The 23,046-nt window shown below is 46.8% G+C and overlaps 1 protein-coding gene across 6 annotated transcripts in view; it reads right to left on the bottom strand.

Annotated features, from left to right (window-relative positions):
• Positions 1-23,046, bottom strand: part of obe (activating signal cointegrator 1 complex subunit obelus) — a 465,382-nt gene that overhangs the window by 174,921 nt on the left and 267,415 nt on the right. For all 6 annotated transcript variants that reach the window (XM_075697239.1, XM_075697242.1, XM_075697241.1 and 3 more), the window contains exon 24: positions 54-199. In XM_075697239.1, coding sequence (XP_075553354.1) covers positions 54-199 — 146 coding nt within the window. The remainder of the gene's footprint in view (positions 1-53; positions 200-23,046) is intronic.

Below are 23,046 nucleotides of genomic sequence, written 5' to 3'. Positions count from 1 at the left end.
GTAGGTGGATACCTCAGCACAAAATGATTTGAAGACTTGACAGTGGCACTTACTTCTCCAATGCCAAGCCAGTCAGCAAGATCTCGTGCATTTGCCAAAGCAGTCGACAGTCCAATTATGCGAACCTTGCGGCTCGTGTAGGAACTGATGTAGTTGGCTCTGGACACAATCACTTCCAGCACTGGTCCTCTGCCCTCACCTGTCACAAGGACCCACATGTTAGTAAGGCATTGAAATATGCAATATTAGTGCGAGCATGAAAAAATTGTAAAGTGAAATTAAAAACTAAATTAGCTATTCTGAAAGCCTTGACAAAATTTGAGCCCGATGTATTAAAAGCTCGTCTTGTTTAAGAGATTCTTACAAGGCCCCAGAGAGAGAGAGAGAGAGAGAGAGAGAGAGAGAAACGCTTCAGCAACTTCTTTGGTTCCGAACTCATTTTCTCAGACAGTGGCACTCTCCTGCAGTGAAGACTTTGATTTGCTTGCTCTTCAACCACCTCAAACAGCACCCACAAGAAACATTCTTGGCGCCTCTAATACCAATGCCAAGGGGCGCACTCTGTGGTTACATCACAATGGGTGCCTCTTTTCTCCGTTCTCTTATTGCTGTGCAACACACTTCCAGCAGCAGTCCTGTGCACTCTGCATTTTTTGGGAAACATGGGCTTTTGCATTTATGCTGGCTCTTTGTGTGCCGCAGGCCATATGGGTGCCACCAAGCAACAGATCTGACGTCATCTGTGCTGGCGGGAAGAGGGGTTCCCCTGAGAATTTTCAGCAGTTTCGGCAATGTGCAGTGGTGTAAAGCTTTGCAGACATGACCACTGCGTGATCTACGCCCCATGTTTGTCTATTTGCGATGCCCAAACTGTGCGATGTGACCTTTACGACTTGTTAACATATCCACCCCTTAAAACATGACTTAGGCTGCTATGGCTGCATGGCTAAGCACTGAAGTGATGAAGTGCACTGCTCCAGTCAATGTGTTGCAGATGCACGTGGGAGCCCTGCTTTAGGTTACTCACACACCCAAAGGCACATTCTCAATTTTTTGTAGAGACAGGTTCCCTTTTGGCAGCAGCCATACTTACGCCCCTGGGTGACCCTTCAGGGGTGACCCTTCTTACACAGGAATGGAGGGAAAGAAAAAACAACACACATCAGACTTGTCAAGATGAAACATAAGCACCACAAACAAGGTGACGATACTGAGAAACTCCCAACAATTACCAACATCCATATTTGTTTTTGAATTATGATAGTCAAACCTGTACTCTTAATTAAAAAGAAAGTTTTGTCAAAGTGAGGCCTCCATTTTTAACAATCGAAACAATATTGCACGCTCAGGCTACCTAATAACAGCCAAAGTTTTCCCTAAGCATTGGGTGCGAGGGCATACTGTGGAACCACCCGCCACCAGTGCCTGAATGAAGTCCAAAGTTGGAGCACGTGCCAGAGCGTCTCCTTCAGTGCCGTTGCATGCTTCGCTTTCTATTGAACTGTCACTAAATTTCCTTTGGTTGTAGGGATATTACGCAACAGCCCTTGTTCTTTGTCTCGATATTAAGCTTTCATATGGTCTATGAGAATATATAGTGTTTCTCAATGCCGATTTGGGCCAGGTTTGGCTGTACATACATTTGACAAAGTAAAAAAGACTGTTGCTTCTACAAAAACTCAATGGTCATTCAATTCCGGCAGCAAATTTTAATGCACACATATACATGTACGAAAGAACCAGTTCCACACACAAGGGTGATGCTGTCAAATACATGAAAAGAGATATGCACAAATGATGCAGTGAGTCATGCGCGTTCACAGCAACAAATCTCATAAATTCACAACCTTCAGTTGGTTTGAACATGTGAAGGGATCGTGTCATATAAGTTATGAATGTATTGGTATGCTTTATTTTATTTCATTATTTTTCTCATGAACAATGTGCATACATGCCTGTATCACATCACTTGGATAAGTCAAGATCGTTACCTTTGGCCTTCTATCTCCATAAAATGTGGCTTCATTATCTACGCGTACTAAACTACCTCCCTCACTTAATTCACCAGCAATATTGTTTGTAAATAAATGTCTGTACTGGCTTTCTCAAGTTTTATCACACGTGTAATGCAGAGGATTCAGGATCAGCATACGGCTTTATTATAGCCTGCATAAGAAGCGTATTAGGCTGCGTAGCCTTGTCTTTTTCACATGTGTCACAGAACATGATAACACAGAAAATTTCTTGCTGTAATTTTGTTTTTAGCTTAGCAGGTGCCCCAGAACAGAAAGAAAAGGAAGAAACTCATGAGATTAAGACGTGAGGTTTCGGATCAACTGTTATATATATATATATATATACAGTCGCCGACCGATTAGGAAAAAAAAAAAGAAATCCTTTATTTCCACGCACTTATTCGGGCTTGGCAGTAGGCTTGAAGAAATCGTGAATGCGCCGTTGCACGCTGTTCCGTTTATGCACAGTCAGATAAGCCTGAATCTCGGAGAGGGTCATACGGTCACTATAGGTGGCTGAAAGCACAGTCACTGCTTGTGCACACTCCGCATGCGACGGCAGTGTAGCACATGGTGCGTCATCTTCCGACTCGGAGTCATCGTCCGGCGGTGCAGCAGAAACTTGACGAATGATCTCGTCATCATCAAGTTCTGCGCATGTCAGTACAGCAGCGTGAGCACCTATGAAACTGTCAAATGAGATGCTGTCCGGAACAACTGCACAGGTCTTGGCAGAACACTTTCGGCGTCAGTAGGGTGCACATCGGAAGGTGACAAATCCTAGGCTCCCGGCACCTGCTTGCTGGCATTCCCTAGCGCAGTCTGCGCGGGCACTGTCGGTGCCATTAGACACTTGACTCTATGTTTCCATATGCCACATTGCATCACCGCAACCTCGACCCAGCACACAAAGCAAACATCACCACGCCGTCACGCCGATACCAGTCGCACAAACGAAAAACGTGGCCTACTCGCAGCGTCGTGCATGAAGAAACAAACAAATCAGCTGCTGGATTGTCTTGACATGGCTTACTAAGCTGAGACCAGAACTGCTGTAGCCACGAACCAGGCAGAAACGATGATGATGAGCGGGGATTTCCAGTAGCGCCACTTCGCGGGGCAGAAAGGAAGCTCCGTTCAAAACAAAAATGGCGTTCAGCAAGTCAAACCATGCACCGGTCAGAGTTGTTGCATGGTGCTTTCGATAGAGTTGGCTCAAGGAGTGTCTGAAAAATCAGATGAGAGGTTGCAAGGTGTCCGAACTTTCGGCAGTTGTTATACATTATGCCTGAGTTATGCCAGGGAAGAAAAGCTAACGGAAGGCCAAAATGGCGACGCTATATCAAGCGGGCGCACGTCGTCTTCTTCATCCTCAGTGCAGTCTCACTGTGGCGGCTGTTCCATAGCATCACCCCAGGCGGTAGAAGCACCGTCCCGGTGCTTAATCTACACATCCACGGTGAAAGGTGTCTGGTATCGCTTTAGTCTCGCCACGTGAACGATGTCACTTGCAGCCGACGATGACGCGGACAGGTCGGCGGGGATGACTTCATACGTGACATCGGTCACTTGTCGCACTACACGGTATGGGCCACTGTAGCGCGACAGCATCTTTTCTGAAAGGCCCACACATCGAATGGGTGACCAGAGAAGCACCAGAGAACCCGGAGTAAAGTGCACGTTGCGATGGTGGCAATCACAGAGGCGTCTCTGATGCTCCTGTGAGGCCTCGAGACGGGTGCGGGCGAGCTGGCGCGCGTAGTCGGCGTGTGCGATCGCGTCGCGGGCATATTCAGTGGTTGAATGTGTGGCTGAGGGCAACAAAGTGTCCAAGGGCAACGCGGGTTCTCAGCCATATAGGAGATAGAATGGTGAATAGCCGGCGGTGTTGTGACACGATGAATTATACGCGAACGTCACATATCGTAAGTGAAGATCCCAGTCGTGGTGGTCGGTCGCAACGTACTTTGAAAGCATGTCGGTGACGGTCCGGTTGAGGTGCTCCGTGAGGCCGTTAGTATGTGGGTGGCAGGACGTGCTGAACTTGTGCTTTGTCGAGCAGGAGCGGAGGATGTCCTCGACAACTGCCGACAGAAAGCTGCGGCCACGGTCAGTGAGTAATTGGCGCGGAGCACCATGCATTAAAATGATGTCATAGAGCAGAAAGTCAGCAACGTCAGTAGCACAACTTGTCGGACGGGCTCTGGTGATTGCGTACCGCATCGCATCATCAGTAGCGACGGCGACCCATTTATTTCCGGAGCCCGAGAGAGGAAACAGTCCAAGAAGGTCTAGACCAACACGGAAAAAGGGTTCCGGTGAGATGTCAATCGGCTGGAGACATCCAGCTGGAGGTGTGGAGGGCTTCTTCCGGCACTGACAGGGCTCACATGCGGCAACGTAGCGCCGCACGGAGCGGGCGAGACCCGGCCAAAAGAATCGATGGCGTACACGGTCGTATGTGCGCGAGATGCCCAAGTGTCCAGCCAAGGGAGCATCGTGAAGTTGTTGGAGGACAGTCGAACGCAGGTGTGATGGAATTACGAGCAGAAGGTCAAGGCCGTGTGGATCGAGATTGCGGCGGTATAATGTCCCCTCCTTAAGGAGAAACATCCGGAGAGAGGCGTCGCCAGGCGTTGACTCCAGATGGTCGATGAGGGCTCCTAATGAAGGATCACGGCGTTGCTCGTTGCCGATTTCAAGCAACTGGGAGACAGAGAAAACGCAAGCGATGGCGTCTGCATCAGCCGGTTCACCGACGGGGTAGCGGGACAAACAATCGGCATCCTGGTGCAAGCGTCCCGTCTTATATACCACGGAGAAGGTATATTCTTGCAGGCGTAATGCCCAGCGAGCGAGTCGTCCCGTGGGGTCCTTGAGTGAGGATAGCCAGCAGAGCGCGTGGTGATCAGTGATGACACAGAAGGGGCGTCCGTACAAGTATGGACGAAACTTCGAAAACAGCCCTCACAAGAGCGAGGCACTCGGGCTCTGTGATTGAATAATTGCGCTCGGCGGGTGATAGAAGTCGGCTGGCATAGGCTATAACGCGGTCATGTCCACGCTGGCGTTGTGCTAGCACTGCTCCTATGCCGTGACCACTGGCATCAGTTCGAACTTTCGTTGAGGCAGACAGGTCAAAGTGGGCCAGAATTGGAGGCGTGGTAAGGAGAGTAGTGAGCTGCGAAAAAGATGCGGCATGGTCAGGTCCCCAAGAAAATGGGACGTCTTTCTTCAAGAGGTCGGTAAGGGGACGTGCAATAGTTGCAAAATCCTTCACAAAGCGTCGGATATATGAGCACAGCCCTATGAAACTACGAACGTCCTTGGTAGACTTCGGAACAGGAAAGTTCGTAACGGCGCGAATTTTGTCCAGATCAGGTGGCACGCCTCTGGCGTCCACGAGGTGTCCAAGGACGGTGATTTGGCAGCGAGCGAAGTGACATTTTGACGAGTTCAACTGCAGACCTGCGCGGCGAAACACGTCAAGAATCGCTGAAAGATGGTCTAGATGCGTGTCAAATGTGGGCGAATAAACGATGACGTCGTCCAGATAGCACAAACAGGTGGACCACTTGAACCCCTGAAGCAAAGAGTCCATCATTCGTTCAAAGGTGGCGGGCGCGTTACAGAGACCGAAAGGCATCACCTTGAACTGATAAAGGCCGTCAGGGGTAATAAATGCAGTCTTCTCTCGGTCCATGTCGTTGATGGATATCTGCCAGTAGCCGGACCATAAGTCGATAGAAGAAAAATAGGTGGCACCGTACAAGCAGTCTAGAGCGTCATCAATACGTGGCAAAGGGTACACGTCCTTTTTTGTGATTTTGTTCAGGTGGCAATAATCTACACAAAAACGCCACGTTCCATCCTTCTTTTTGACAAGTACGACGGGAGAAGCCCAGGGACTACAGCAAGGCTCGATAATGTCCTTTGCAAGCATCTTTTTGACTTCCTGTTGGATAACAGCTCGTTCGGACGCAGAAACACAATATGGACGTCGGTGAATAGGGTTCGCATTGCCAGTGTTTATGCGATGGGTCACGACGGACGTTTGACCAAGGGTCAGTTCATGTTCCTATGGGTGGGCAGCGCAACCCGGACGAAGGACAGGAGGAAGTACACAACACGAGCGCAGACTAACAACTGGTTTATTATTTCAAGCAACGGACTATTATATACAATAAATGTAAACATGTGTAAAATGACGTTTACAAGGGTGTTAGCCTATCTTGCCATTCAAAAAATCAGCTTCTTTATCCTGTAGAGTGATAGAAAGTTGGCTGACGCATGCGCCTGAGTTCACATGCATGAAGTAGGCCTCTACAATCTCGCGGTTAGTTTGATGCATATTTTTATACAGTATTTCTGTTTGTTCAAACATGGGTTTGCATGAGCAAACTCTACAATGCGCGGCCAGATTCGAACCTGTTTCATTCCTGATCGCACCTTGGTGCTCCCTAAGGCAGATGTTAAGGCAGCGTCCTGTCTGCCCAAAGTACATTTTGCCGCACGAAAGTGGGATGACGTAGACCACTCCCACCAACCATGCCACAAGCTGCCCTGAGTGTTTGACGCGGCATGTAGCTTTGGACGCCTGTTTAGGTCTATTGACAAGATTGCAAATCTTGTATAAGGAGTTCTTTGCTGAAAAGATTACTTGAACACTATATTTCATGGCTGTCTTTTTTAACCCATGCCCCCTCTGATGTACATAAGGGATGACTGCGTACTTTTTAACTTTTTCGATCTGTCTTTGGGGTGCATCCCCTTTCTTTATTTTCTTCACTAGCCCTTCGCATATTGACACAATAATGGATTTAGGAAAACCGGCCTTCTCTAGACGATTGTGTTGTTGCGAAAAGCTCCGATTGGCGAGGTGGTGGCATGACTTTCTAAGTGCGGAACCCAAACACGTCATAGCAATTCCTCTTTTCACAAGTTTTGAGTGTGCCGAGGCGTAGTTTAGAATTGGTTTGCTAGTCCTGGGGTTATAATGCCAACAAATATGTTGCGCTGTTAATCTTAACTGCAAATCCAAAAATTGAATTTCATTATTACTGGGTAGTTCATGAGTAAATCTGAGACCCATTCCTTCTTTATCAAAAGCGGCGAGAATACCTCCAATAATTTTGGAACTGTTTTGGGAGCGGATAACTACCAGGTAGTCGTCAACGAACCTGAAGCACTTGATCAAAGTTCCTGCCAACACGCTCTCGAGTGCCCGGTCAACAGTGCCGAGAAAGATCTCGCTAAGAATGGGTGCGACCTGAGAGCTGATGCAGACCCCCCGCTTCTGAATCATTATTTGATCATCCCAGATAACGAACGTGGAATTTAAATAGAAAACCAAGAGTTCGAGAAAAGACTCAACCGGGACACCACTATCATTTCTAAACTTTAACTCGTCGTTTTCCATAATGCAATCTTTGATTGTCTTGATCAGCTGATTTCTAGGAAGGGAATAGTATAAATCTGTGACGTCGATGCTGAACGCTGTGCATGCTGGATACACCTCTTCTGGTAAAAACCTAATGACATCTTCCGAGTTTTTTACTTTGAATGGGTCTTCTACCTGGAGCCCTGTTAGGTTCTTCTGAAGATAACCAGAAACTACGTGTTGCCATGTGTTTCTTTCAGACACAATGGTTCATACAGGTTGGTCGGGTTTATGCGTTTTTATCGTAAAGAACACCTCAAGGTTCAACCCCTTTCTTTTGTTCACTGCACCAGATAGACGCTCAAGGTTCAATTCTAGCAACAATTTCTTTGCTTGATCTTTGACTTTCTTAGGTTGAACGTGCACCTTCTTGAAGTTCTTTGTTAAAGCGGCTGAGGCTTTCTCAGAAAACTGCCCCTCCGTTAGGAGGACGAAGTACCCTTCTTTATCAGCGGTCAGTACTTTCATTTCGTTTTCCCTTAAAAATTGCACGAGGGGATGAATTTTCCGCGCTCTGCCATTCTGGTTTCCTTGATGTCTGACTAACACATCGACGCACTCAGAAATGCACCTGAATTTTTCATCTTCTTCTACATGTTTAGACACTGATCTAACGGTGGCTATCTTATTGACAGAGTCTAGGCACGGCTCTAGGCAGAACTTTGGGCCTAATTCAAGAATGTTCATGTGCTTATCTGGAACGGCGATATCGGTTCTATCACTCTACAGGATAAAGAAGCTGATTTTTTGAATGGCAAGATAGGCTAACACCCTTGTATACGTCATTTTACACGTGTTTACATTTTTTGTATATTATAGTCCGTTGCTTGAAATAATAAACCAGTTGTTAGTCTGCGCTCATGTTGTGTACTTCCTTCTGTCCTTCGTCCGGGTTGCGCTGCCCACCCATAGGAACATGTTCAACCACCAACTCGCCCAGTTTGCCATCTTAATTCAGTTTATTTCTTCTTCAAGGGCTACTTTTCCTATCTTTAACCAAGTCCTTCATGACCCGGCCTACTTGGCCGCAACAATAGCTGTGTGTGAGTGCCGTGCAAGGCTGGCATCTTGGCATCTTCGCCATGGTATGTGTCCAGAAGAAGTTATGGCTGTATGCGGAATTTTCCGCCCCTCGGTTGGCCACACCAGAAGTAACTGAGCACGTGTTGGCGGGCTAGTTGGTTAAGCATGATTACAAAGACGGCGCCTACGTGCTGTCTCGTGTCCCCCTTCTTCGTGTGTTGTTTTATCCGGCGCCGTCTTTGTAATCACACCAGAAGGATTTGCAACATCTTGCGGTCCGAATGGATGAGCCAGGACAGGTTGCTGAGAGACTGTCTCAAGCCCGTGTGCGGTTTTATGAAAGGAAGACAACGAGAGTGCCGTCGATACTACGAGTGGTCTAGGTCAAGCCAGTCTTCGCTGGAATTCCTCTGGAACAACGTCCGGCGCAACCTACCCCCCAGGGAGAAGAAACCGAAGCCCACGACCAAAGTGCTGAACCTAACCGATATCGCCGTTCCAGATAAGCACATGAACATTCTTGAATTAGGCCCAAAGTTCTGCCTAGAGCCGTGCCTAGACTCTGTCAATAAGATAGCCACCATTAGAACAGTGTCTAAACACGTAGAAGAAGATGAAAAATTCAGGTGCATTTCTGAGTGCGTTGATGTGTTAGTCAGACATCAAGGAAACCAGAATGGCAGAGCGCGGAAAATTCATCCCCTCGTGCAATTTTTAAGGGAAAACGAAGTGAAAGTACTGACCGCTGATAAAGAAGGGTACTTCGTCCTCCTAACGGAGGGGCAGTTTTCTGAGAAAGCCTCAGCCGCTTTAACAAAGAACTTCAAGAAGGTGCACGTTCAACCTAAGAAAGTCAAAGATCAAGCAAAGAAATTGTTGCTAGAATTGAACCTTGAGCGTCTATCTGGTGCAGTGAACAAAAGAAAGGGGTTGAACCTTGAGGTGTTCTTTACGATAAAAACGCATAAACCCGACCAACCTGTATGAACCATTGTGTCTGAAAGAAACACATGGCAACACGTAGTTTCTGGTTATCTTCAGAAGAACCTAACAGGGCTCCAGGTAGAAGACCCATTCAAAGTAAAAAACTCGGAAGATGTCATTAGGTTTTTACCAGAAGAGGTGTATCCAGCATGCACAGCGTTCAGCATCGACGTCACAGATTTATACTATTCCCTTCCTAGAAATCAGCTGATCAAGACAATCAAAGATTGCATTATGGAAAACGACGAGTTAAAGTTTAGAAATGATAGTGGTGTCCCGGTTGAGTCTTTTCTCGAACTCTTGGTTTTCTATTTAAATTCCCCGTTCGTTATCTGGGATGATCAAATAATGATTCAGAAGCGGGGGGTCTGCATCGGCTCTCAGGTCGCACATATTCTTAGCGAGATCTTTCTCGGCACTGTTGACCGGGCACTCGAGAGCGTCTTGGCAGGAACTTTGATCAAGTGCTTCAGGTTCGTTGACGACTACCTGGTAGTTATCCGCTCCCAAAACAGTTCCAAAATTATTGGAGGTATTCTCGCCGCTTTTGATAAAGAAGGAATGGGTCTCAGATTTACTCATGAACTACCCAGTAATAATGAAATTCAATTTTTGGATTTGCAGTTAAGATTAACAGCACAACATATTTGTTGGCATTATAACCCCAGGACTAGCAAACCAATTCTAAACTACGCCTCGGCACACTCAAAACTTGTGAAAAGAGGAATTGCTATGACGTGTTTGGGTTCCGCACTTAGAAAGTCATGCCACCACCTCGCCAATCGGAGCTTTTCGCAACAACTCAATCGTCTAGAGAAGGCCGGTTTTCCTAAATCCATTATTGTGTCAATATGCGAAGGGCTAGTGAAGAAAATAAAGAAAGGGGATGCACCCCAAAGACAGATCGAAAAAGTTAAAAAGTACGCAGTCATCCCTTATGTACATCAGAGGGGGCATGGGTTAAAAAAGACAGCCATGAAATATAGTGTTCAAGTAATCTTTTCAGCAAAGAACTCCTTATACAAGATTTGCAATCTTGTCAATAGACCTAAACAGGCGTCCAAAGCTACATGCCGCGTCAAACACTCAGGGCAGCTTGTGGCATGCTTGGCGGGAGTGGTCTACGTCATCCCACTTTCGTGCGGCAAAATGTACTTTGGGCAGACGGGACGCTGCCTTAACATCCGCCTTAGGGAGCACCAAGGTGCGATCAGGAATGAAACAGGTTCGAATCTGGCCGCGCATTGTAGAGTTTGCTCATGCGAACCCATGTTTGAACAAACAGAAATACTGTATAAAAATATGCATCAAACTAACCGTGAGATTGTAGAGGCCTACTTCATGCATGTGAACTCAGGCGCATGCGTCAGCCAACCTTCTATCACTCTACAGGATAAAGAAGCTGATTTTTTGAATGGCAAGATAGGCTAACACCCTTGTAAACGTCATTTTACACATGTTTACATTTTTTGTATATAATAGTCCGTTGCTTGAAATAATAAACCAGTTGTTAGTCTGCGCTCGTGTTGTGTACTTCCTCCTGTCCTTCGTCCGGGTTGCGCTGCCCACCCATAGGAACATGTTCAATCACCAACTCGCCCAGCTTGCCGTCTTAATTAAAGGTCAGTTGTCAAACTAAAAAAAAAAGTCGCGATAGCCGTCAAGAACGCAGCAAAGAGCTTCAGCTTGAACAGGTGTAAGGTCAGAGGAAACCATCTTCTCAATGTCGACGTCAGTACCGTGCGATGACGTCACGGTATGGGCTGAGCTGTGACGATCTTCCACTGTCAATGGCTCGATCTCATCATCCTGCAAAGCGCTAATTATAGCCAATGAAATCCCCTGAGGCAGAACTTGCGCGGTTAGCGCGAAATTGACAAGGGGAAGGCAGGTGCGGTTGCCAGTAATTGTCAGCACAGTGTGCGGCACGGTAACACCATGTGTAAGTACAACTGCCGGAATTGGTGCGACCACGTAATTACTATCAGGTACAGCTGGTGAGGACAAAAAGTCGACGTGTGTCACAGATTGAGGCGGTAGGCGAATAAAATCCATGCAGCTCAAACGGCTTGGAGGCGGGTCCACAGGGTCGGCAAGAAGAGGCAAGTCAAGGCGAAGTGAGCTGGTCGAACAGTCAATGAGGGCCGAATGATTGGCAAGGAAATCCAGACCGAGAATGGGGTCGTGAGGGCAATGCTCGATGATGGTGAAGAGAACGACGGTTTGTCTCTCAGCAATGGCGAGTCGGGCAGAGCACATGCCAGCAGTAGCGACAGTCCCTCCGTCGGCGACTTGTACAAATTGGTTCGGGGCGGGCGTCAGAACTTTCTTGAGCCGACAGCGAAGAGCAGCACTCATAATGGACACATGCGCCCCAGTGTCAATCAACGCGCACACAGGAACATTGTCGATGAGAACGTCCAAAAGATTCATGTTCGTGGATAATGTGAATCGAGGATTTCGTGCCAATGTCGTCATTGCAGCTTCACCTCCAGAAGCTGCACTGTCTAGTTTTCCTGTCGGGGGTGCGGCGAGTAGGTCGGAGAAGGAGCACGGCGTGACGGGGGCGAACGAGATTGACGAGGGGAGGCAGAAGGCGAGCAGGAGTAGCGGGGTTGTGTCAGAGGTGTCGCAGGGTCAGATGATGCAGCGGGCATAGAAGGGGCGAAGGAAAAGGACGCGCTAGAGGGGCGAGGGTGGTAATCAGGAGAATAACGCATTGGAGAAGTCCAGCGGCTGCGGCAGTGGCGAGCGACATGTCCAATGCGTTGGCAATTAAAACAGATCGGCCTGTCGTTCACTGTTCGCCATTCGGAGGGGTTGCGCTGTCCGTAAGAGGAGTAAGAAGAGCGCGGCGGGGACGTGCGTGGAGAAAGAGGTTCCGAGCATATGGAACGAATGGATTGCAGGCCGACGTTGGACAACTCTTGACGGACGACGGCCTCGATCAAGGAGATTGTCACCGGAGAATGATCAGGTGACGGGAATGAAGGGGCCGCCGGTTGTGCCACTTCGACCTCACGACGAATGATGCGGGTCAAGTTGTCACATCGCGACGGCTGGTGGAAGAGGTTGTCACAGGATGACGTAGCAGCTGTGTTTGGAAGTCGCGTGATGTGCTGGGATACCCGGCGGCTTTCAGCATGCTCGAGACGGCGGCACTCCTTGAGGATCGCATCGATGCTGGTGACGTTCGTAGACGCCAGTAAATTGAAGGCGTCGTCAGCAATGCCTTTGAGGACGTGATTAACCTTATCATCCTCAGACATGGTCGGGTCAGCCTTGGCACAAAGGGCCAAGACCTCGAGAATGTACGACACGTAGGACTCGGTCAACGTCTGTGCACGTGTGGCAAGGGCTTTCTTGGCATTGACTTAGGACCAAACGGATAGCCAAAAAGGTTGTGGAGCTTCTCTTTGAAGAGATCCCAGCTCGAGATCTCCTCTTCGTGAGTCTGGAACCATGCAAGTGGAGCTCCGTCGAGGTAGAAAAGAATGTTCGCAAGCATAATAGTCGGATCCCACCTGTGACTGGTGCTGACACGTTCGTATAAGCGGAGCCAGTCATCAACATCAGGACTGCTGACTCCATTGAAAACACCAGGATCTCGAAGGGAGAAACGGCGACGTAGGTCGGTGCTGCAGGCGGAGACGGTTGCGTAGATGAAGTGCCGCCAGCAGGAGCTGAAGTTGTACTGACGCCGTTGCGACCGCTGCGAAGCTCCATGACGGGTATGGGGAACATCCACTTCCACCAAATTAATGTTATGTGTAGCTGGAGCCCAATACTATATACAAATTATTTACAGGGAAGGGAAGCTAACGGAAGGCCAAAATGGCGACGCTATATCAAGCGGGCCCACGTCGTCTTCTTCATCCTCAGTGCGGGCTCACTGTGGCGGCTTTTCTGTAGAATATATATATATATATATATATATATATATATATATATGTTTCTTTTTTACAGCAAAATTTACATAATTCGATCTTATGTTGGTATTATGTAGTAGTCAAGGCCGCCTTTATTTGTGCTGCTGGTGAAAAAAATGAAAAAGCTATCACAAGTGCTTTAGACTGGCCATGACGAATGAAACTCTTTCTGACCCAGCATAAGAAACGCTATCAGCAGGGACAACATGCTGTGTTTGTCACAAAAGAGAATGTCATGCCTCTGCCATGCTGTAGATGCAGCGGCAAAAGATACCTGAATGTGATGCCACTAGAGCGAAACGTGCTGAACTTTGCAATAGAACTTTATGCGCACTTTTCGCTGAGCCTCAGCTACTTCCCGCTCTTTACAACAGATAGCCGTAGTTGCCTGCTCAGTCTAAGCTATGTTCAGCTAAGTTCCCTTCGCTTGGTCACCTAAATGTGCTCTAGGCTCCGAGTGGGGACAAAATGCATCGAGACTCTGCTTGTTGCACGTAGACAGCTAAATACAGAAAAGTGCCGTGACTTGGGGAAAGATGCTTCGCATTAAAAAACATTGCAGGTGCACAACAGCTCCAGCAAAGCACACAAGGCAGTTTGCAGTATAGTAACTCTACGGCTAATACACGTGCAGTACTTGTTCGCTGATATATGGGAACAGTACAAGCAAAAGAAGGAGATGACACGAGTACTGGTTCTCTACGGTCTAAGTCGTACGTCACTTCCAGTAAGTGGTAATGATGGAGTTTCTTGCAGTTTTGGTATGAAAGACATCTATAATTGAGAGCGTTTTCATGTTTCGTGATGCATTTACCCGTATTTCAAATGTAAAATTTTGCACAAGGGCTACTGCATGTCTAATTGACCTGAAACTGTGCTTTTTACACTGTCAAAACTTTGATTGCAGTCGGCTTTTATGAGCCGAAAAGACCACCACCACCACCACCATCAACCTATTTACGCCCACTGCAGGACAAAGGCCTCTCCCTGCTATCTCCAATTATTCCTGTCCTGCGTCAACAGGCTGTCTGCCAAGATGACATTTCTAAATTCCCCCGAGTTTCTCAGGTTTTCCCCGAGTGCCTTTGCAAAATTCTCTGAGTGACGCAGAACTATGTTTTATGTCAAGACGGGCTGAAACCACGTCGCCGGTGCTGTGACTGTCTAGTAAGCATATGAAAAAGATAATAAAAAAACACGACAGAATTCAGTTTGAATACTAAATAGTAGTGTTTACATTATTCAAAAAGAGAATAGAAAGGAGGGGTTAGTAAAATGCATAGCAAATAAAATGTATTAAAAAAATTGCAAATCGAGTCGGACATCCTCAAAACGAATAAAAAGGAGATGCACACATAAGCAAATATTTTTGAATATGAGCTATTTCTATAGCTCTATCAATTGAGAGCAAACTCCGTGGTATGAGGCCCGAACTTTGTCACAATTGAGATTCTCTCTCAACAAGTTGTAAGTCAACCTCAACTGTCTTGACATACTCTCAGCTTGTGCATGACGCCTCAATGTCGTGTTTCACTGCTTTAGAGTTTATTTTGGTTTGGATGAGGGACACCTGCATCTTGGCATCAGCGGACACTTGGTTTTTTGAGCTCAAGCTCCTTCAATACAGTGGCAGCATGCTTCCTTTCCCGTTCATTCCTCAGTGCGTAGGTCCTTTCTGTTGTTGTCCTCCTTCCACCACTCGTTCGCCCCAATGACCATTTCAAGCATCTTGGTCGGTTGCACAGTCCACAGCCGATTTTTAGAACTCCCTAGGGGTCGTGAAAGCATTCGAAAAATCGGCCAGTTGGAAAAAAATAAATGCACGTCATTTGCAGCCCTTAGGGGCTCAAACCGCCACAGGCACGTTCGAAAACGCTCTGAAGGACTGTCGGTACACATATTAGGCATATCGGTGCTCGTACTGTAAACGGAGGTACAAGATGCACGTGTGTATAATTAAGGAATACATACTGTGTCCCGTGGCAATAGCCCCTTCACACTCTTATGCTTCAATGCAATACTTTTGTGTATGCTTCACCAAGTAACATTACTGTAAAGATGCGAAGCTGACTTTCGGGAACTGGCATTATGCAACGCCCCGTGCTCTCCGAGCTTCGAAGCCAATCGCGAGGACCACAAAGGCAGAGTCCATGCCTTTGCTGACAGCAGCGAATTCTTTCAATAAAAAACACGGCACCTAGTGGCAAGAAGCTTCATAGCGAACATCAAAGCAGCTATGCCTAGCACTGCCGCAGTGGTGGCTAAGGCTGTCAGCGGATCTGCGTGTGAGAGCGCCGGTTCGAGGCAGCGAGGTAATGAAAATGGTGGCGGTTGTGGCTTTTATTAAAGCAATTTTGGACCTGCAGTCACAGCAAGACGTCCGGAAAATCAGACGGCAAAGGGTTCTTGCGTCCTAAATTTCTGATGTTCTGATACATTGACTCTACGGGGTAAGTGGTGGTGCCGCGAAGGCGTCCAAATTGTCGGGCATCCGGAAAGTCGGTCGTTGACTGTACATGGGAAACTCTTCCAGCTGACGACCAGGGCATCAAAGACGATTCATTATGATTTCTGTCTGTTACTCGAGCTAGCATTGAACATGACTTTCGACCCTTTCAACAAATTTACCGCGAATTTTCCCTGATAGAGGCACAAATTCCCTGAGTTTTCCCTGAGCTTTTCAGACAACTTATTATCCCTAAGAAATCCCGGTTTTCCCGGTTTGTAGACACCCTGGCCAACCGATTCCAACTACCACCCGCAAATTTCCTAATTTCGTCGCACCAACTAGTCTTCTGCCATCCTCTACTGCGCTTCCCTTCTCTTGGTACCCATTCTGTAACCCTAATGGTCCGACGGTTATCTAACCTGCGCATTACATGACCTGCCCAGCGCCATTTTTTTCTCTTAATGTCTATTAGAATATTGTCTATACCTGTTTGCTCTCTTACCCAAACCACTCTCCTTCTGTCTCTTAAAAGTTATGCCTAGCATTATTTGTTTCATCGCTCTTTGCGCAGTATTTAACTTGTTCTCAAGTTTCTTTGTCAGTCTCCAAGTCTCTGCCCCATATGTCAGCACCGGTAAAATGCACTGGTTCTATACTTTCCTTTTCAATGATAACGGTAAGCTCCCAGTAAGGAGCTCACGATGTCTGCCATATGCGATCCAACTCATTTTTTATTCTTCTGTGAATTTCCTTCTCATGGTCAGGGTTCCCTGTGATTAGTTGACCTAGGTAAACATACTCCTTCACAGACTCTAGAGGCTGACTTGCGATCTTGAGCTCTTGTTCCCTTGCCCGGTTATTTATCATTATCTTTGTCTTTGTCTTCTGCATATTAATCTTCAGCCCCGTTTTTACACTCTCCCTGTTAAGGTCCTCAATCATTTGTTGTTAGTCGTCCGCAGTATTTGCTTAATAGAACAATGTCATCGGCAAACTGAAGGTTGCTGAGGTATTCGCCATCGATCTTTACTCCTAAACCTTCCCAGTTTAATAGCTTGAATACTTCTTCCAAGCACGCAGTGAATAGAATTGGAGAGATTGTGCCTCCTTGTCTGACCCCTTTCTTTATAGGTACCTTGCTACTTTTCTTGTGTAGAATTAAGGTGGCTGTGCAATCTTTGTAGATATTTTCCAGGGTATTTAGGTAAGTGGTCTGTGCTTCTTGATTATGCAATGCCTCTATGACTGCTCGTACCTCTACTGAATTAAATGCTTTTTCGTAATCTATGAAAGCCATATAGAGAGGCTTATTGTACTCTGTCCATTTCTCGATTACCTGATTAATGAAATGGATGTGATCTATTGTAAGGTATGCTTTCCTGAAGCCAGCCTGTTCCCTTGGTTGACTAAAGTCAAGTGTTGCCCTTATTCCATTGGAGATTATTTGGGTAAATATTTTATATAATACTGGGATTCAGCTAATGGGCCTATAATCTTTTCAATTCTTTAATGTCTCCCTTTTTGTGGATTAGTATAATGTTTCCATTCTTCCAGTTTTCTGGGACCCTTGCAGTTGATAGACACTTCGTATGAAGAGCTGCCAGTTTTCCAAGCATTATGTCTCCTCCATCTTTGATTAACTCAACTATTATTCTATCCTCTCCTGCCGCTTTTCCTCGTTTCATGCCTTGCAAGGCCCTTCTGACCTCATCTCTAGTTATAGGAGGAGTTTCTGTATACTGTTCATTATTGTTTCGAATAGAGTACTCCTGAATCCTCTGGGTACTGTACAAGTCAGCACAGAATTCTTCCGCTGCTTTTATTATACCTTCAAGATTGCTGATGATATTACCCTGGTTATCTTTCAGTGCATACATCTTGGTTTGTCTTATGGCAAGTTTCCTTCTAACTGATTTCAGGCTGTATCCATTTTCTGTGGCTTCTTCAGTCTTTCTCACGTTATAATTTTTAATATCACTTATTTTTCCTTTGTTGATCAGTTTTGCCAGTTCCGCGTATTCTATCTTATCTCGAGTTGGACACTTTCATTCTGACGTGAAATTTCAAACTTGAAATGTTTGTGTTGTTCAATTCTAGTGCATATATAGGTACGTCTGAGAGAGTATTAATGGCGAATGTTACCTTGATCATATTTTAATATAGTTTTAAAGTCAGCAGGAGCAGTTGATCTGAGCTGGCAGCACCTTGCTACGTTGTCATCAATATAGCACGTTTAGGGGCTTCTCGGGCACTCTTTTGACATTTTGTTGGCTCCGTAAATGTCTTTGATGTCATAGATCAGGATGCTGGTGCGAAGCACGACTCTGACGAGCATGTGACCATGACGATGCCCCACGATGTCGTTGGCCGTGCCCGCTGTTAGCTCCTGCTGGGCTATATGGTCAAGACACCCTTGTCCGTCTTGCATCCGGACCTCCAATCCACAGCTCTCCTGAAGCAGCTGAAACAGAAGCTGGCTGCTGACTGGAGGTGTTGTTCCAGGCCTTTGCCGGAGTCGGGGGCTCCCGCCTTCAACAGGAACTTCTGTCCTGGCCCACCCTAGTTTGTCGGAGAAGTTGTATCTCCTGCCAGTGCCTCATTGCTGCTCGTCGGCATGCCAGAGGGAACCACGTGGCACCGGTATGCCGACCATGTTAAGCCTCACCTCGGGAGCTGGCTTGCACCCTCGACTGCCACTTCAGAAGTCCAGCCCGCAGGGGGACCAATGGCAATACCAGTCACTGCCAGCGAAGCACCACCCACCTCGGAGGCATCAAGTGTTCCCAGGTGTGTGGCGCCCGTTGGGCCATTGTAACGTTCGGCGCCACTCTCAAGGCCGGCCACTGCGGACCCTCCGGTCGGAGGAAGGCTGGCTTAGGCAGCACCTGGCATTGCCACACCCGACCCGTCAACACAGGTGCCCAGGCGGAGCACTCGACCACGGAGGCCACTGGACCATTACTCGCCTGGATAACAGGCGCCGTCAACCCGGCTGGGACAGCAGCAGAGCCTCGACCAGGCATGAAGTTAAGTTTTTTATACGCTGAGCCTGGATGTATTTTGTTTGTATTGAACAAAGAAACAGGGGGATAAGGGGTGTGACGAGCATGTGGCGCCCCCTCAGGCATAATTTTTATTGGCCCACCAGGCTATTGCCCACCAGGCTCGATGGCCAACATTGGTCACCGCACCAAATAAACACCAACGAACACAGCTCGACAAGCATAAAGTTCTACATCATTCGCGTTGCGCATACATGCAATCAGATTATACAAGGTTCGGCGACAACAGACAGCAGATAGAAGCATTGATAACTTTTCTTAGACGTTAAAAGCGCTCACCCGTAAAAGATAAACGAGTTTACATGTCAATATTTTCACGATGAACGGTTAAATTGTTAATTTTCACTTTTCATTCTTGCTTGGCTGTTGCCTCTGCTCTGTCCCTTAGTAGCTCACATAATTTCTCAACTCCTTGTGAATCTTGTTTCAGGGTGTCTACCAACCGGGAAAATCAGGAAAACCGGGAATTCTCAGGGATTTTGAGTAGTCTGGAAAAAGTCAGGGAAAACTCAGGGAATTTGGGCCTCTATCAGGGAAAATTAGCGGCAATTTTATTGGAAGGGTCGAAAGTCGCGGTAATGCTGGCTCGAGTAACAGAGAGGAATCGCAATGAATCGTCTTTGAAGCCCTGTCGTCGGCTGGATGAGTTGCCAGTGTGCAGTCAACGACCGACTTTCCGGATTCCCGATAATTTGGACGGCTTCGTGGCACCGCCACGTACCCCATAGAGTCAACGTATCAGAACGTGTGAAATTTCGGACGCAAGAACCCTTCGCCGTCCGATTTTCCAGATGTTTTCCGTAACCGCATGTCCGAAACGACAATAATCAAAGGCACCACCGCTGCCGTTTTGATTACTTCGCCACCTCGAACTGGCACTCTCGCACGCAGATCCGCTGGCAGCTGTTGCCTCCACTGCGGCAACGCTAGGCCTAGCTGCTTCGACGTTCGCTATGAAGCTTTTTGCCGTTAAGGTGCCGAGTTTTTTATTGAAAGAATTAGCTGCTGTCAGCAATGGCACGGACTCCGCTTTTGTGGTACTTGCGATTGGCTTAGAAACTTAGAAAACATGGTGCGTTGCATAATGCCAGGTCCCGAAAGTCAGCTTCGCCTCTGTACAGAAATGTTACATGGTGAAACATATGCAAAAGTATTGTAGTGAAGCATAACAAGCGTGGGATGGGGCTATTGCCACGGAAAACAGCATGTATTCCTTAATTATACACACGTGCACCCGGTATTTCCTGTCACAGTACGAGCGCCGATATGCCTAATATGTGTACCGACAGTCCTTCAGAGCATTTTCGAACGTGCCTGTGGCGGTTTGAGCCCCTAAGGGCAGCAAATGACGCGCATTTATTTTTTTCCAACTGGCCGATTTTTCGAACGTTTTCGCGACCCCTAGGGAGTTCTAAAAATTGGCTGTGGACTGTGCAACTGACCAAGATGCTTCAAATGGTCCTTGGGGCGAACGAGTGGCAGAAGGAGGGCAAGAACAGAAATGATGTACGCATTGAGGAATAAACAGGAAAGGAAGCTTGCTGCCGCCGTTTTGAAGGAGCTTGAGCTCAAAAAACAAAGTTTTGGCTGATCCCGAGATGCAGGTGTCCCGCATCGAAACCAAAATAAACTCTTTAAAGCAGTGAAACACAACACTCAGGCGTCGTGTGCGGGCTGAAAGTATGTCAGGACAGTTGAGGTTGACTTACGAGCGGTTGGGAGAGAATTTCAATTGTGACAGAGTTCGGGCCTCATACCACTGAGCTTGCTATCACTTGATAGAAATAGCTCATATTCGAAAATATTTGCTTCTATATCCATCTCCTTTTTATTCGTATTTGAGAATGTCCGACTCCATTTGCAATTTTTTTCGAAGACACTTTATTTGCTGTGCATTTTACTAACCCCTGCCTTCTATTCTCTTTTTGAATAACACAAACACTACTCCTTAGTATTCAAATTGGATTAAGGCGCTTCTTTATTTTTTTCATGTGCTTGCTAGAGAGTGACAGCATCAGGCGATATGGTTTCAGCACGTCTTGACATAAAACATAGTTCTGCATCACTCAGGGAAATGGGCAAAGGCACTCAGGGAAAACCTGGAAAACTCAGGGAATTTGGAAATGTCAACTTGGTAGACACCCTGTTGTTTCCAGTTGCCAATTATGCATGAGAAGTGCTGTACAACTAGGGAAAAGTCAGATGAGGAAATGGGTGACATATTGCTAACCGGTTTAACATTTATTGCAGGGTTTGATTATGGACGCTCTTTTGCATTATTTTATTTTCCACCTTATCTAACCCACATCACAGGTATGTTCTGAGGATCTGCCAGCGTTGTGGCAAGCTGTCACTCGAGGAAATAATGAAGCAAAAGGAAAAGTTAAATGCAACTGGCGTTTTCTCCAGCTGCAGCTTGTTCCACAAGTATAGAGACCAGCTGACTACGAACCGAATCACTTTCCTGGTGCCTGGATCAGTCTAAACAAAAGAAGGTTGAACTAACGAAGCAACAGCGATGCCCTTGATAGTTATACAACGATCATTTGCTCTCACTGAAGAGTCCTGCGCATGTGAAGAAACTACTTGCTTGCTTCTAATGGTCCAATTGTGCTCTCAGTTAACAATGGTTCATAATGTACTATGTAATAACATAAACTTGCTAATGTTAACAATACTACAATGTGAACATAGTCTTCTATTAATTGTGATGATGGCTGTTCCTTATTCAAAAGCTATTTGATATTCAATTTGACTTACTTTGGCATCATACAATTCGTATTTGATTCGGACTCAAATATTGCTTTTGCACACCCCTAGATACGAGAGGTGGTGAACATTTGATTTTTTTTTTGTCCCATGAAGCTTCTTTCCGTGAACAGCATGCCACGCTCACAGGTGTGCATACTACCTGCATCGTGTTCCCACAGGTTATAGATGCTCATTCTTACTTGTGGTGCCTTTTCACATGGCTCAGGTTTATGGGGTGATAGGTCCTTTTTCTGCAGTTGGTGAAGGCATTGCTGCTAGGCAGCGTTCGCTCCATCTCTCTGTCGTATGTTTGGGTGGCGAGCTCGAAACCAATGTGTTCTAAGAAGGCTGTCGATGTTAACGAAATGCACGGGTTGAGTAATGGCCAGCCGGTCTATATAAACTAATGCACATTCACTTATTGCTCTCATGATGGACCAATACTGTTTTTCGTGCAAAGCTTTTCTCTGGTCAAAGGCGGGGTGCATTTTCGTCCACCAGCTGCAGCCCCAGCTACTTCAGCAAAGGGGCAGAAGAGAAGTGCTATCAGCAGAAACAATTTTCTGAAATCAAAGCCGAAGCAGGCTGGCACAAAATTTTGCTCATGTAAGACGTACCCAATATCTTGATTTTATATGCTGTCGAATATGATATGTCCTGTTGAATATGATTTTACCCTGTCGAATATGATGACTGAAAGTGAACCCATCACGCCAGTGGGCAACGTGACCGCAGCGAGTAGGTATCCTCAAGCAATCGTTTTCGGAATATGTTCATGTACGCATGATATGGCATCATGGCATTGGATGCGTTGGAGGTCATTTGTTGAGCTGTGCAAAGAGTGAGTTTGGCCCATTGTGTATCCTGTACCTAGTTGCGCGAACTCTCACTAAACTGATCTTATTTCCAAATGCAATCGCTTGAGCATACTGCTTCAGGTCTTCGGCAAACGTAAGTGCAGTAAGCCCTCTTAATAGCGAAGCCACATCGCTCGAATTGTCAGCTTATTAGAAATTTCTTCCAGTCCTGACCAAAACACATGTATTTTAAACCAGACTACTCGAAGCATATCGATAAGCTGCTCCACTTAAAGTGAACTGTCAAGGGGCGCACTAGCACTCATGATGGAGCTGTGCACCGGGCGATTGAGCGACCCCTTCTGTCGCCAGCTATGATATCATGCCACCTGCGCATCCTTTGCCCCTGTGTGTTATTAGCGGTGAGCAGGTGCACTCTCACAGTGGTGCTCACGGCCTCTCCTTCACGCTCCACCGCTTGCCCTCTCACTTTTTTTTTTTTTTATCAAGGCGATTGCACTGCGCAGCATGCTGGCTGTCACGTTCACCGGATCCACGATCACCATGAAGAGCAACTGTCATGGCGCTGGCACAAG

Source organism: Dermacentor variabilis, chromosome 6 (genome assembly GCF_050947875.1).
Source record: "Dermacentor variabilis isolate Ectoservices chromosome 6, ASM5094787v1, whole genome shotgun sequence".
In the NCBI taxonomy this organism is placed as follows: domain Eukaryota; kingdom Metazoa; phylum Arthropoda; class Arachnida; order Ixodida; family Ixodidae; genus Dermacentor; species Dermacentor variabilis.
Note: the sequence above shows the minus strand (reverse complement) of the source record. Positions and strands in the feature narration are given on the sequence as shown.